The sequence below is a fragment of the Coregonus lavaretus genome, assembly GCF_964263955.1.
Source record: "Coregonus lavaretus genome assembly, chromosome: 27".
NCBI classification, from domain to species: domain Eukaryota; kingdom Metazoa; phylum Chordata; class Actinopteri; order Salmoniformes; family Salmonidae; genus Coregonus; species Coregonus lavaretus.
Genome location: NC_140014.1, coordinates 38,578,898 through 38,594,788, shown reverse-complemented (window position 1 = coordinate 38,594,788; position 15,891 = coordinate 38,578,898). Strand labels below are relative to the sequence as shown.

The 15,891-nt window shown below is 46.0% G+C and overlaps 1 protein-coding gene across 1 annotated transcript; it reads right to left on the bottom strand.

Annotated features, from left to right (window-relative positions):
• Positions 1-3,508: 3,508 nt before the first annotated feature.
• Positions 3,509-10,984, bottom strand: LOC311102545 (transcription factor HIVEP2-like; the record flags this gene model as incomplete). Its single annotated transcript, XM_084143917.1, has 8 exons — positions 3,509-3,697; positions 3,872-4,189; positions 4,482-5,104; positions 5,228-5,491; positions 5,639-5,737; positions 5,935-6,110; positions 6,592-6,773; positions 6,989-10,984. 8 exons carry the CDS (start codon positions 10,982-10,984, stop codon positions 3,509-3,511), a joined length of 5,847 nt encoding a protein of 1,948 aa, XP_084000043.1.
• Between the last annotated feature and the right edge of the window lie 4,907 nt (positions 10,985-15,891).

Sequence of the window (15,891 nt, the reverse complement as noted above, 5' to 3'; positions counted from 1 at the left end):
TTTACTTCTGAAAATATCATCTTAGTCTTTTATCTCTGTATCTACAATCCACATAAAAAGTTATGTGAATTCAACACCGCAAATTCAACACTGAATAAATAGTTTAAATCATAAAATTGCACACGGACATAAAGGAAATTAGAATTTCAATGTACGTCGTTACAAACCACTCAACTTCTTTACCAAAAATGTTAAGCAAAATTAATTCACACTTGAAATGAAAGAGAAGTTAAACTTATGTGCCCTGTACATGGACACTGAGATAACAAATCATTTAAAAGTAGTGGAATGTTTGAAGTCACACTAGAACACATGATTGTTTTTATTTCTCCTCAATAACCATCTCAGTCAGTTATCAAAGATAGGATGAAAGTGCTTATTTCAATTCATAAAGGTTCAAAGGCCAGAATAACGAACAACAATTGATTAAGCCATAAGTTATAAAGCAATGACATGACTTCATAAGCATCTCATAAGCATGGGTCAGTGGGACACACTGTTGCATAAAGTGTAGATCATATACGCCATATAAATAGTAGTCAAATATTTACCATCATCAATAAAAGCATACTTTTCTAATATATAAAGACATCTTACAGTATTCACTTCTCTATTTGTGCAATAGCAAGAACTCATGCATTTTGCTCAAAAAGCTAAAACAACAACATTGAGAATTTGCAACATAACAGATATTTCAAATAGATACATTTTACATAAAACGTAGCTATACAAACCGGCAATTTATTTCCCACAAAGTAAAAGCAATTTTTTTGTGCAATTTCTTTTGATAATAACACTGTCACGTCAGACAATTCTGATTCAAAGTTCCTTAAACATGACATTCACTTTTTCCTTGCTTAATAACATGATTTAAAACACACGTAGAAAGCAAAGAAAAGGGACAGACCTTTGCTCTTAAATCAAAAGCACCAAACTGGACAAGAAGCAAGTCTACGCTAAATTTGGTCAGATTCGGTTTTCAAATACTTTCATATTTTAGATACTTCCCCTTTATTTCCTTTCCAATTTCTCCAAGAATCAAATCCTTAACTATCATAATTCGATATGAATACAATTTAAACAACAAGCCTATTTAGAAAATAGTACACATACGTGTTAAGAGTGGGTTATGGGGTATAATAAATATAAATTATTCTGTTTGTGTGGAAGTGTACGCAAGGATAATTAACGTAGAAGCATTCTCTTCAAATCCCATGTATTGCACCTGTGTCCACCACTTCAACTGTCATCTTGCTTGTCCCTTGCTGCGAGAAATCAACTGACCTAAAAGTTCAAAAACACTCTTAATTCATAGAGAATTCATAGAGAGTATAAAGTCTGTGTTGTTTATGTATTTAAAGGTTTGTTTTCCTCTCAGATATAGATCATAGTATGGTGGGGTGAGGGGCATGTTAGACACATGACCTTTGCACTACTAACATGAAGAAACCTGAAGTAGATGAGACTGAGAAAAGAGTCCCCCAACACCCAAACAATGGATTCTGGATGAAGTCATGTTGTCTATCTATCTATCTATCTATCTATCTATCTATCTATCTATCTATCTATCTATCTATCTATCTATCTATCTGTCTGTCTGTCTGTCTGTCTGTCTGTCTGTCTGTCTGTCTGTCTGTCTGTCTGTCTGTCTGTCTGTCTGTCTGTCTGTCTGTCTGTCTGTCTGTCTGTCTGTCTGTCTGTCTGTCTGTCTGTCTGTCTGTCTGTCTGTCTGTCTGTCTGTCTGTCTGTCTGTCTGTCTGTCTGTCTGTCTGTCTGTCTGTCTGTCTGTCTGTCTGTCTGTCTGTCTGTCTGTCTGTCTGTCTGTCTGTCTGTCTGTCTGTCTGTCTGTCTGTCTGTCTGTCTGTCTGTCTGTCTGTCTGTCTGTCTGTCTGTCTGTCTGTCTGTCTGTCTGTCTGTCTGTCTGTCTGTCTGTCTGTCTGTCTGTCTGTCTGTCTGTCTGTCTGTCTGTCTGTCTGTCTGTCTGTCTGTCTGTCTGTCTGTCTGTCTGTCTGTCTGTCTGTCTGTCTGTCTGTCTGTCTGTCTGTCTGTCTGTCTGTCTGTCTGTCTGTCTGTCTGTCTGTCTGTCTGTCTGTCTGTCTGTCTGTCTGTCTGTCTGTCTGTCTGTCTGTCTGTCTGTCTGTCTGTCTGTCTGTCTGTCTGTCTGTCTGTCTGTCTGTCTGTCTGTCTGTCTGTCTGTCTGTCTGTCTGTCTGTCTGTCTGTCTGTCTGTCTGTCTGTCTGTCTGTCTGTCTGTCTGTCTGTCTGTCTGTCTGTCTGTCTGTCTGTCTGTCTGTCTGTCTGTCTGTCTGTCTGTCTGTCTGTCTGTCTGTCTGTCTGTCTGTCTGTCTGTCTGTCTGTCTGTCTGTCTGTCTGTCTGTCTGTCTGTCTGTCTGTCTGTCTGTCTGTCTGTCTGTCTGTCTGTCTGTCTGTCTGTCTGTCTGTCTGTCTGTCTGTCTGTCTGTCTGTCTGTCTGTCTGTCTGTCTGTCTGTCTGTCTGTCTGTCTGTCTGTCTGTCTGTCTGTCTGTCTGTCTGTCTGTCTGTCTGTCTGTCTGTCTGTCTGTCTGTCTGTCTGTCTGTCTGTCTGTCTGTCTGTCTGTCTGTCTGTCTGTCTGTCTGTCTGTCTGTCTGTCTGTCTGTCTGTCTGTCTGTCTGTCTGTCTGTCTGTCTGTCTGTCTGTCTGTCTGTCTGTCTGTCTGTCTGTCTGTCTGTCTGTCTGTCTGTCTGTCTGTCTGTCTGTCTGTCTGTCTGTCTGTCTGTCTGTCTGTCTGTCTGTCTGTCTGTCTGTCTGTCTGTCTGTCTGTCTGTCTGTCTGTCTGTCTGTCTGTCTGTCTGTCTGTCTGTCTGTCTGTCTGTCTGTCTGTCTGTCTGTCTGTCTGTCTGTCTGTCTGTCTGTCTGTCTGTCTGTCTGTCTGTCTGTCTGTCTGTCTGTCTGTCTGTCTGTCTGTCTGTCTGTCTGTCTGTCTGTCTGTCTGTCTGTCTGTCTGTCTGTCTGTCTGTCTGTCTGTCTGTCTGTCTGTCTGTCTGTCTGTCTGTCTGTCTGTCTGTCTGTCTGTCTGTCTGTCTGTCTGTCTGTCTGTCTGTCTGTCTGTCTGTCTGTCTGTCTGTCTGTCTGTCTGTCTGTCTGTCTGTCTGTCTGTCTGTCTGTCTGTCTGTCTGTCTGTCTGTCTGTCTGTCTAGAGGAATGAAGTTGAGAGGGACTGTGGACGTAGCCTGGGTCCAGATTTGTTTGTGCTGTCTTGTCAACTCATATGTGACCAGAGAAGTTGGTGTGACCATATCAGTTGTCAATACAGCACAAATTGATCTAGAACCATGCTAGCTGAGGACTGGACGATGGATGGGGGGGGCTCAGCTGCTCCTGGAGGAAGCTCCAAGGTAAATCCCAAATGACGTACGTCCCAAATGGTACCCTATTCCTTATATAGTGCACTACTTTTGACGAGAGCCCTCTGGTCAAAAGTAGTGCTTTGTATAGCGAATAGGGTGCCATTTGGGACGCAACCCCAGTCTATAGATGCTCTTCAGAGGTGATCCTGAGGGAGGCGATGGCCTTGGTGCAGGTCTGAAGAACCTCTTCCTGCTTAGGGTTCCTGACCGTTAGGACAGAGACAGGTGGGTTCTCCTCCTCTGAGTCCCGGGGTGTCTGGTGGGGGGACGGCTTCTCCCGCTCCATCCCCCTCTCCCGCTCCATCCCCCTCTCCCTCTCCATCCCCCTCTCACTCTCCATCTCCATCCCCCTCTCCCGCTCCATCCCCCTCTCCCTCTCCATCTCCATCCCCCTCTCCCTCCCCCCCTCACTCTCCATCTCCCTTTCCCTCTCCATCCCCCCCTCACTCTCCATCTCCATCCCCCTCTCCATCTCCCTTTCCATCTCCAACCCCCTCTCCCTCTCCATCCCCCTCCCCTGCTGCTGGGCTCCTGAGTCCTCTGCACCTAGGGCCGCCAGGCGGACAGATCCCCCCTTAGTGCTGTCCTGGTGGAGCTCCGTCTTCTGAGGGGACAGGGCTGACAGATGGGTCCGGTCAGAGCTGCAGGAGGGCAGGGAGTGCAGTACCTGGATCCCTCCGATAGGGACCATGGGGAGGAGAGTCCCAGCCTGCTGCTGAGAGTGTAGGGGAAGGTGGCTGAAGAGGTTCTGATGGGGACAGCTGGAGCAGGAGGAACCAGGAGGCACACTTCTCCTCTGATCCTAAAGACAACAAGTTATAGTGACTATCAGAATACACTTTTCTACAGTTTCTTGCTTGAAACAAGTTTTATATGACAATCAAGAAAAAATGCATGGACACCAATGGTGTAAAAAAAACATTGTGATTAATAAAGGTTTTACATCAAGAACACTAACAATCCAGTTGTTGAACTGAGTTCAAATGAAGTCAGTTGAAATGAAGTCAGTTGAAATTAAGTCAGTGTAACTAGTTTTGCATGGACAAGCATATACTAATCAATGAAAACATACTGTAAACTACTATATTACATACCATATCCATTTCAATGGCTCCTCCCTGCTGGACCAGTTCAGCCTTGGCTTGCTGCCTGGTTTTATCCCCAGAGTCTCTATGTAGTGAGCCCCCTCTACGTGGAGACACAGCCCTGAGCACCACCCTCTGTCTCCTCCCAGCCAGGTCCACTCCACCTGGGGACAGGGGCCTCTCCATACAGGCCGGGGAGAGGTGCTGGATGGGAGTGAGGTTGGGGGAGCTGGGCCTCAGCGGGGAGGTGTCCCATCGAGGTGAGGAGCGCCCCCGTGGGGAGTGGTCTCTCCGGGGTGAGGGGTAGCGGAGGCGGGAGGGAGGCGGTTCCCTCAGAGGGGACTCCCAGCCGGGGGACAGCAGACAGGTGGGGTAGGGGTCGAAGAACAGACAGCCCTGGTCAGGAGACAGCATGGCCAGGCAACAGTCCTCCTTGTCCAGGCTGGAGGCCAAGACAGTCCTCCGGTCTGGCCCTGTCCTCCTGCCCATGGAGGTGGGATGGGGATGGGGGTGGACATCGATGCTAGGCAGGGTGGAGGTGGGATGGGAGTGGACATCGATGCCAGACAGGGTGTAGGTTGAGAGGCAGCTGGGGAGGGGATGAAAGGGACTGAGGGGACAGCCATGGAGGTCTGACGACACACCCTGGATGACGGTACTGAGGGGACAGCCATGGAGGTCTGACGACACACCCTGGATGACGGTACTGAGGGGACAGCCATGAAGGTCTGACGACACACCCTGGATGACGGTACTGAGGGGACAGCCATGGAGGTCTGACGACACACCCTGGATGACGGCGGTAGCTGTGACCGACAGAGAGGCTCCGCCGCAGAGCTGAGGGCTGGTGCTCCGGGAAAGGATCTTGGGAGTAGAGTCACCGTCGTAGTCATCATCGTCATCGTCATCTTCGTCGATATCGTCGATCTCTTCATCCATGCCATCAGAGTCGTCTGCATCTGAGAACTGGTGTTTGGCTGTGCTCAAGACCCCGGTCTTCGAGTCTTGCTGGATGTCATCTGCATTGTTTGAAAGAACACAAATAAAGACAAAGGATACATCAAAAAAATGTGTTCCTGTCATTCTTTCTACGGTACAGTTACCATGGGTTACACAATCAGTTCTAAATATCTGAAAAATTCCCTGGTCATTGGTCGATATCTTACCAGATTCCAGTGTCTCTGTATCATCCACTGTGACTGACACCCCAAGCTCAAGACACTTCTTCATGTGAGCCTTTGACTTCATATGCTTGGTCAGGTTTCCTGTAGGACAAACATGTTAAAGATTCATTTAGCTGATTATCTTATCATCATTCTCAATCGATGTTACCGGTGTCATCAATTCAATCGTCATTCAATCTAGTTTATTTGATCAATCCCTTTTTAAATCAGCAGTTGTCACAAGGTGCTTGTTCAGCTCTTCTCTCATTCATTTCAATGGAAGAAGAAGCGAAACCCACCTTTAGTTTTGAAAGCGAAGTTGCAGACCCTGCAGACGTAGGGTCTGACGTCAGTGTGGGTGCGTATATGTTTTTTCAGCATACTAGGTTTCTTACAGCGGATGCCACACTCCTCACAGATATACTTCCCCCGGCCTCGGCCCCTCACGTACACATAGTCCTCATTGGACTTGAACCTGAGGGAGGAAAACCATCCTTAATGTGATGTTCTATATCGGGGTGTCAAACTCATTCCACGAAGGGCCGAGTGTGTGTTCATTTTTGTTATTTCCTTTCGATTTGGGTCCAAATTAAGACCTAAACAACCAGGTGAGGGGAGTTCCTAACTAATCAATGACCTGAATTGATCAATCAAGTACAAAGGAGGAGCAAAAAACCCACAGACACTTGGCCCTCCGTGGAATAAGTTTGACAAGTGTTCTATATTATAAGAAGCTATAGACATGCAAGGTAAGTGAAAACAGCTATTCAATCTAATTCCAGGTCTCCCTTTTAAATAGGTCTTCTGACTTCAATGGGACTACCAGGTTAAATAAAGGTTAATAATAATTTGTACCAACAGGCGTAACCCCTTTACAGAACATGTACACATTACAAACTAACATTATAAGTCATATTTTATCGCTTATTGATTGATGTGATATTATCATAACTGACCCTCCTTCAAAGATTTTGATCCGGGTTGGTGTTGGTGTTGGTGTTGGCACTGCTGTCTGTTTCGAGGACACCTCCCTATCTTTCCAGTCCTCCTTCCCTGCTTTTACCCTGTAGCTGGCATCCTTCAGTTTCCTTCCATAGGAGATCACGTCCAGCTCTTTGAGCACCGGTTTGCTCTGCAGCTAAATGAGACAGATAAATAAACATGAATATAAAGAATGAATAAATAAACATTCTGTGAACATGCAGTTTAGGTATATAGGAATAAGTATAATATGGTTACAATTAGATTATATGTTTATGATGTAACTCGATTCCAGGATTGCAAACATACATTCAATATAGACATTTATGGGAGATTTGGACCAAATAAATAATGAACAATCAAGGTTCTCACCAGCCCGAGCCGCTTCCTCCATAAGAGTGAGGAGGAGACCAGCTTCCCAGTCCCAGGTTGGTCCATGGCAGCCATGGTGTCCACCCATCTGTTAGTCGTCTGTTTGGAGCGGAGCAGAGCCAGGGTGGCACTGGTGTTGAGGTTAGGAGGGTTGGGGTTATGGGAACTGACGTACCACGAAGCGTACACAGAGGACAGGGGAGAGCTGCTGTGAGTGCTGTTTGGCTTGGTGTAGTTCAGATAGCACCAACTCACACCTGTCACTGTGCGTAGACTTGGAAACGGAGATATCAGTTTGGTGTTTTCCCCGTCAGAGATGAGGATGCCCTGACCTTTGACTAACTGCACCAGCACATCCATCTGTGCCTTGCTGTCCATGCCAGACTCATTGAAATCCTTTAGAGAAAGCAGAGCGTGTGGATGTAGGCTTGCTTCCGTTGGGGAGTTATCCATAGGGGAATCAGGACTTTCTGACCATTGTTGCTGAGGTGAGATGAAGCTTCCACTTGCTGGCTCGTTGTGAGAAGGAAGTGAGGATGACGCCGACAAAGAGGATTTTGAAGGAAAGCCAGCTGATGCTAGCTGGTTGGTGTCACTTTTAAACTCTGACTTTAAACTCTGCTTGTTCTCTTCAGTCACATTATAATTCCCTAACTCCACAGCACCCAACTCCTCCACTATCTCACCGTACATTTTCTCCTCTTTGACCCGTTTCTGCTGTTTGACCTCCATGAACAGGTCCGAGCTGCTGGCTGGAGACAACATGCGCTTGTTGGACCCACCACTGGACCCACAGTTAGTGGTGGAGATCGTCCTGGAGGTCAGGGAGAGAGGGATGCCTGTCTTAAGCTTAGCTGGGGGCAGATCTAGAACTTGAACCTGGACTGGGTTGGTCAACAGTCCTCGGGGGTGTCCTAATAATAGATTAGGTGTATCCAAATTCGTTGCTACATTTGCAAAGTGAGAAGTGAGAGAAGAGGTTCTGGTGGAGCTAACGCTTTTGTATGGATCATCTACAATTTGCGACACAGTGGTATATGTGATGCTACCGTAGGAGGGTACGTGAGTCTGGATTCTAACAGGAACTAGGAGACCAGAGTGTGACGGCTGAGGGGCGAACATTGGCAGAGAATGAGAGAGCAGAGCAGTGGCTGAGAACGACAGGGCATTGCTGAGGTACTGAGGAAGAATATTTAGCGGAAGGACTGGATGTGCAAATTCAAGGTCAACATTCAAGGACTCCTGTCTTACCAAGTTACCCCGTCTGGGCTCTGAGTAGCTGGCGCTGAGTTCCGCATGTCTAACTTTGGCCGTTGGAGAGAGACTGCCGTAGTCAAACGATACGCTGCGGACCTCTGGGAGCTCTCTGCACTGGGAGTGGCACGGTGCCTGTTCTGAAGAGGAACGTCTCATTTCATGTTGTTGACGCTGGTTCAGGACAGAGAGGGAGTGGCCGCTTCCTGGCACCGCTAAGAACTCCAACGCTTTGCCAAACTCATCCTGTCTAGCCGCCGGGGAAGCTGGCTTGGGGATAACCTCTCTCTCTCTCTCCTCTCGGTCAAACGAGAAGCTGGAGCAGTAGGATAAGTTGCTGTCTTGACTGGGGCTCCGGGAGAGGCTTGTACAGGCCGACTCGAAGCTAGACTCGCCAGAGGAGTGCTCCAAGTCAGCTAAGCGCAGTCTCTTCTTTTTTGGAGGGAGTTTCTCTGGGGGGAACTGAGACAGGGTTTCACTCCTCTGAGGCCATTGGAACTCCTCTATATGTCTATCAGGTTCCTTCACCTTCACCTGTTTCACTTCAGCTGCTTTATCTTTCTCTGGACTGTCTGGTTCTACAGTCACCCTGATCTCTGGGACCGGTATGTTGGACTGACGGACTAGCTTAGGTGTCATTTGATACGATTTATCTAATAATCTACTGTCACTCAGCTGGTGTGCAAAGATCTCAGTCCTTTTATGCATCTCTCGAGTTTCGGTTTGCTCCTCCACATCCATTGAGGAAGGCTTATCCTGTCTCTGGTAGTTGTAAGAGTCTGACTGTTCAGAGAGAGACCTGGTTAGGGAGTTAGTGTGTTGAATCACAGAGATGACGTTACCTAAAGATCTTCTCTCTTCTCTCTCTCTCTTTTCCCACATTTCCTGTGTATGCACGCTTTGGGCATGTCCTTTCACTGAGGATATAGTGGTTAGAGCACCTTGAGAGGCTTGCTTTGAATCATAGTCCCTCATCTCTTCAGAGTGGTCATAGTCTGTGTCATACTGGCCTCCTACATCCTCCTCCTCCACAACACATTTTTCCTTCCGTCGTTTTCTCGTCGCAAATTCCATCGCTTGCTTTTGTTGGATGGTGAAACTTTCCATCTCCACTCCAAGGTTGGAAATATCAGAGATGTTTCCGCAGTGGTCAGGAGGTCCATCGTGTGCAGAGTGTTCAAAGGCAGCCTGTCTCGTAAGTCTCCTAATGCCTCCAGGGGACGCCCTTTCATCAAAGGAGTGGCTACCTCGCAGGCCTTGTGACGTGTCCTGACATACCACCGAGGACGTGGGCATCGAGTTGCTCCGGACCAGCTGTCCAGAATCAGAGACCTCTAGTTGAGCCTCCTTAATGTCCTCCCTTGTAAATGAATGTGTGTTTATTCTGATCGATTCAACCATTGATTCCTTTTCTTGTGTGAATACACGGGAAACACCACGCTCCGAAATCTTACGATCGCTCATTAAGTCTGTCCTGCAAGTCACAACAGTTATGGCTTTTTGTTTCGGGTTCGGCTTGTAACACTTCCCAAACATTATCTCTTGATAGGACTTGGCATTTGTGTTGGGAGGACCACCGGTTTGGTGTTCAATGCTCTCAGAGCATGAGAAGTAGCCTGAGTCTGTGCTACATTTGCTTCCGTGGCTAGGCAGGGAGAGAGACGTGTCAGTGTCACTGCTCCTTTTCTCTGAGAGCCGTAGTGCCAGCCTCTGCTTGATAGCGTTAGATTGGATCGCACGACTGACCTGAGAAACAGCTGGAGGTTGAGCAGCATTGATCTCCGAGAGCCTGGATGAACCATCCTCAGATAATGTTGATGCTAATGTAACTGCCTGTCTCTGGGCAATGAGATTCGGTACTTTAACAGCAGTGGTGCTATCTGGTTCCTCCGCTGAAACAGAGTCCAAGAGCGATGAATCATCCTCGTCTGTGTCCGAGCTCTGCTCAGCGTCAGAGTATAACTCTCCTTCTCCCTCTAAAGATCTCTGGTCCTCCATGTTGGCATTGTAAGAACCCAGTTCTGAAAATGGCACTGTCCCAGCTTTGACGGAATGAGCATGAGATTTTCTGTGTTTGTATAAATTGCTCTTTGTTTTGAAGGAGAAACCGCAGGGCACGCAGGGGTAGGGTCGCTCCCCAGTATGTGAGCGGATATGCTTCGTAAGTACGCTGGGTTTGGCACATGCCCTCCCACAATAATCACAAACATACTTCCCAGGCCTCTGCTGCTGTTTCTGCTCCATCTTACTACACACGTCCTTGGATAGCTCCTCTGTCCCTGACTGGGAACAGTGTTGGAGAGAAGCGGGTAAACTGGGGGAGCTCCTCTGAGGAGAGGGCCCTCCACAGCTGACATGTGGAAGTGGCAGTGCAGAAACCAAGTGATCTGCCGTTTTCTGTCTAGCAAAGGGAACTGTCTGTCTCTCCTGTGGTGGGTATGAGGTTAATACATTGTAATGAGGATGACTGCAGGGTTGATCCAGTAATTGGCGCAGTGGTTTCCCTTCTAATTGTCTTAGCTTCCCTGAGTCAGACTTATCTGTTGGACAACATGTGGTTCTACTCTGGTCCTCCTCAGGTTCTGGGCCTTGATGCCACCCCTCCCCCTCCGAATCAGCCGAGAGGGGTATTTTAGTTTGGGCAGTCGTAGGTTCTGGTGCTGCTGACTTCCTCTGGGGAACTGTCTTTTCCAGAGCCTCTTTAGAGCATTTGGCCTCTGCAGTAGTTTCTAGTGACTCCATGACGATTCCAATGTCACCTTCCTCTTCAGGGTTGATTTCCAACAAACGATAAAGTCTGTTATGTTACTGTAGTAGTAATATTAGCAGACGTAAACTGGTTGCAGGAAAGGGTCATCTGAAAGAAAACAGAAACAGAATAATTATTTTTAGTGAAATTACATACTTATTACATTAAGGACACCCATGCATTGTCCCTACTAAATACATAATACAAGACTAATCAGTAGATGCAAAAATAGCACAACTACTTACTTACAAAAATACTGTAATTTATGTGCAACCCACTTCCTGTTTCTCTCAACAAGAAACATACAACAGGTAATACAAACACTTCGCTAATGATTTCTTTCCGGACCTTTATAACCTCACTGGCAAAATCCTTTTCCAAAATAGTTCCTCCTTCAAATAAACTTGGTGCATAATGACCAGTGATCACAGCAGGAACGAAAATAATAACCAGGCTCTTTACTAGACTCTCAAATAACTGTACCTCATCTAACCCCTGGCCGGTGCACTACAATCACAATGTGTGTGTGTGTGTGTGTGTGTGTGTGTGTGTGTGTGTGTGTGTGTGTGTGTGTGTGTATACAGTATGTGTGCACTTAGATGCTAAACTCATCTAAGACACTGGATATGTCTACTGTCTACTTGTACTGATTATTATCTCATCCTTTACCTCAGATACATATCACGGGGCTACCTGTGTCTCATCATTACACTATGCCTGCATCCCAAATGGTACCCTATCCCCTACATAGTGCACTACTTTTGCACAGGGCCCATAGGGATCTGGTCAACAGTAGTGCACTATAAAGGGATGCCATTTGGGATGCACACTATAGCTCCATAGCTGGGTATGTAATCTTGTCCTATACCTCAGCTGTACGCCGTGGGGCTGGGTAAGTAATCTTGTCCTATACCTTAGCTGTACGCCGTGGGGCAGGGTATGTAATCTTGTCCTATACCTCAGCTCTACACCTTGGGGCAGGGTATGTAATCTTGTCCTATACCTTAGCTCTACACCGTGGGGCAGGGTATGTAATCTTGTCCTATACCTCAGCTCTACACCTTGGGGCAGGGTATGTAATCTTGTCCTATACCTCAGCTCTACACCGTGGGGCAGGGTATGTAATCTTGTCCTATACCTTAGCTCTACACCGTGGGGCAGGGTATGTAATCTTGTCCTATACCTCAGCTCTACACCGTGGGGCAGGGTATGTAATCTTGTCCTATACCTTAGCTCTACGCCGTGGGGCTGGGTATGTAATCTTGTCCTATACCTCAGCTCTACACCGTGGGGCAGGGTATGTAATCTTGTCCTATACCTTAGCTCTACACCGTGGGGCAGGGTATGTAATCTTGTCCTATACCTCAGCTCTACACCGTGGGGCAGGGTATGTAATCTTGTCCTATACCTTAGCTCTACGCCGTGGGGCTGGGTATGTAATCTTGTCCTATACCTCAGCTCTACACCGTGGGGCTTCATGGTATGCTGGGTCCCAGTGGGAACATCATTCTCATCTTCTCAGTATCAAAGGCTGTGTGCTCTTTAACGAGGTTATGTAAGATTATCTGGTTCAAACCCTCCGAGCTACTCTTAATTAGGACAGCCTATAAGCTACGCTCTCTCTTTCTGTTTCACCCTACTGCTCTCTCTTTCTGTTCCATTCTACTGCTCTCTCTTTCTGTTCCATCCTACTGCTCTCTCTTTCTGTTCCATCCTACTGCTCTCTCTTTCTGTTTCACCCTACAGCTCTCTCTTTCTGTTTCACCCTACTGCTCTCTCTTTCTGTTTAACCCTACTGCTCTCTCTTTCTGTTCCATCCTACTGCTCTCTCTTTCTGTTCCATCCTACTGCTCTCTCTTTCTGTTCCATCCTACTGCTCTCTCTTTCTGTTTCACCCTACTGCTCTCTCTTTCTGTTCCATTCTACTGCTCTCTCTTTCTGTTCCATCCTACTGCTCTCTCTTTCTGTTTCACCCTACTGCTATCTCTTTCTGTTTCACCCTACTGCTCTCTCTTTCTGTTTCACCCTACTGCTCTCTCTTTCTGTTTCACCCTACTGCTCTATCTTTCTGTTCCATCCTACTGCTCTCTCTTTCTGTTCCATCCTACTGCTCTCTCTTTCTGTTTCACCCTACTGCTCTCTCTTTCTGTTCCATCCTACTGCTCTCTCTTTCTGTTTCACCCTACTGCTCTCTCTTTCTGTTTCACCCTACTGCTTTCTCTTTCTGTTTCACCATACTGCTCTCTCTTTCTGTTTCACCCTACTGCTCTCTCTTTCTGTTCCATCCTACTGCTCTCTCTTTCTGTTCCATCCTACTGCTCTCTCTTTCTGTTTCACCCTACTGCTCTCTCTTTCTGTTCCATCCTACTGCTCTCTCTTTCTGTTCCATCCTACTGCTCTCTCTTTCTGTTTCACCCTACTGCTCTCTCTTTCTGTTTCACCCTAATGCTCTCTCTTTCTGTTTCACCCTACTGCTCTCTCTTTCTGTTTCACCCTACTGCTCTCTCTTTCTGTTTCACCCTACTGCTCTCTCTTTCTGTTTCACCCTACTGCTCTCTCTTTCTGTTTCACCCTACTGCTCTCTCTTTCTGTTTCACCATACTGCTCTCTCTTTCTGTTCCATCCTACTGCTCTCTCTTTCTGTTTCACCCTACTGCTCTCTCTTTCTGTTAACCCTACTGCTCTCTCTTGATGTTTCACCCTACTGCTCTCTCTTTCCTTTTTCACCCTACTGCTCTCTCTTTCTGTTCCATCCTACTGCTCTCTCTTTCTGTTTCACCCTACTGCTCTCTCTTTCTCTATTTGTTACAACCAGTGATATCTCTCTTTGTTAGAGTGTTCCATCCTACTGTTCCTTCTCTCTTTGTTAGTGTTCCATCCTACTGATCCTTCTCTATTTGTTATAGTGTTCCATCCTACTGTTCCTTCTCTCTTTGTTAGTGTTCCATCCTACTGTACCTTCTCTCTTTGTTAGAGTGTTCCATCCTACTGTTCCATCTCTCTTTGTTAGTGTTCCATCCTACTGTTCCTTCTCTCTTTGTTAGAGTGTTCCATCCTACTGTTCCTTCTCTCTTTGTTAGTGTTCCATCCTACTGTTCCTTCCCTCTTTGTTAGTGTTCCATCCTACTGTTCCTTCTCTCTTTGTTAGAGTGTTCCATCCTACTGTTCCTTCTCTCTTTGTTAGAATGTTCCATCCTACTGTTCATTCTCTCTTTGTTAGTGTTCCATCATACTGTTCCTTCTCTCTTTGTTAGTGTTCCATCCTACTGTTCCTTCTCTCTTTGTTAGAGTGTTCCATCCTACTGTTCCTTCTCTCTTTGTTAGTGTTCCATCCTACTGTTCCTTCTCTCTTTGTTAGAGTGTTCCATCCTACTGTTCGTTCTCTCTTTGTTAGTTTTCCATCCTACTGTTCCTTCTCTCTTTGTTAGTGTTCCATCCTACTGTTCCTTCTCTCTTTGTTAGAGTGGTCCATCCTACTGTTCCTTCTCTCTTTGTTAGAGTGGTCCATCCTACTGTTCCTTCTCTATTTGTTAGTGTTCCATCCTACTGTTCCTTCTCTCTTTGTTAGAGTGTTTTATCCTACTGTTCCTTCCCTCTTTGTTAGTGTTCCATCCTACTGTTCCTTCTCTCTTTGTTAGAGTGTTCCATCCTACTGTTCCTTCTCTCTTTGTTAGAGTGTTCCATCCTACTGTTCCTTCTTTCTTTGTTAGTGTTCCATCATACTGTTCCTTCTCTCTTTGTTAGTGTTCCATCCTACTGTTCCTTCTCTCTTTGTTAGAGTGTTCCATCCTACTGTTCCTTCTCTCTTTGTTAGTGTTCCATCCTACTGTTCCTTCTCTCTTTGTTAGAGTGTTCCATCCTACTGTTCCTTCTCTCTTTGTTAGTGTTCCATCCTACTGTTCCTTCTCTCTTTTTAGTGTTCCATCCTACTGTTCCTTCTCTCTTTGTTAGAGTGGTCCATCCTACTGTTCCTTCTCTATTTGTTAGTGTTCCATCCTACTGTTCCTTCTCTCTTTGTTAGAGTGTTCCATCCTACTGTTCCTTCTCTCTTTGTTAGTGTTCCATCCTACTGTTCCTTCTCTCTTTGTTAGTGTTCCATCCTACTGTTCCTTCTCTCTTTGTTAGTGTTCCATCCTAATGTTCCTTCTCTCTTTGTTAGAGTGTTCCATCCTACTGTTCATTCTCTCTTTGTTAGTGTTCCATCCTACTGTTCCTTCTCTCTTTGTTAGAGTGTTCCATCCTACTGTACCTTCTCTCTTTGTTAGAGTGTTCCATCCTACTGTTCCCTCTCTCTTTGTTAGAGTGTTCCATCCTACTGTTCATTCTCTCTTTGTTAGAGTTTTCCATCCTACTGTTCCTTCTCTCTTTGTTAGTGTTCCATCCTACTGTTCCTTCTCTCTTTGTTAGTGTTCCATCCTACTGTTCCTTCTCTCTTTGTTAGTGTTCCATCCTACTGTTCCTTCTCTCTTTGTTAGAGTGTTACATCCTACTGTTCCTTATCTCTTTGTTAGAGTGTTCCATCCTACTATTCCTTCTCTCTTTGTTAGTGTTCCATCCTACTGTTCCTTCTCTCTTTGTTAGAGTGTTCCATCCTACTGTTCCTTCTCTCTTTGTTAGAGTGTTCCATCCTACTGTTCCTTCTCTCTTTGTTAGTGTTCCATCCTACTGTTCCTTCTCTCTTTGTTAGTGTTCCATCCTACTGTTCCTTCTCTCTTTGTTAGTGTTACATCCTACTGTTCCTTCTCTCTTTGTTAGAGTGTTCCATCCTACTGTTCCTTCTCTCTTTGTTAGTGTTCCATCCTACTGTTCCTTCTCTCTTTGTTAGAGTGTTCCATCCTACTGTTCCTTCTCTCTTTGATAGTGTTACATCCTACTGTTCCTTCTCTCTTTGTTAGTGTTC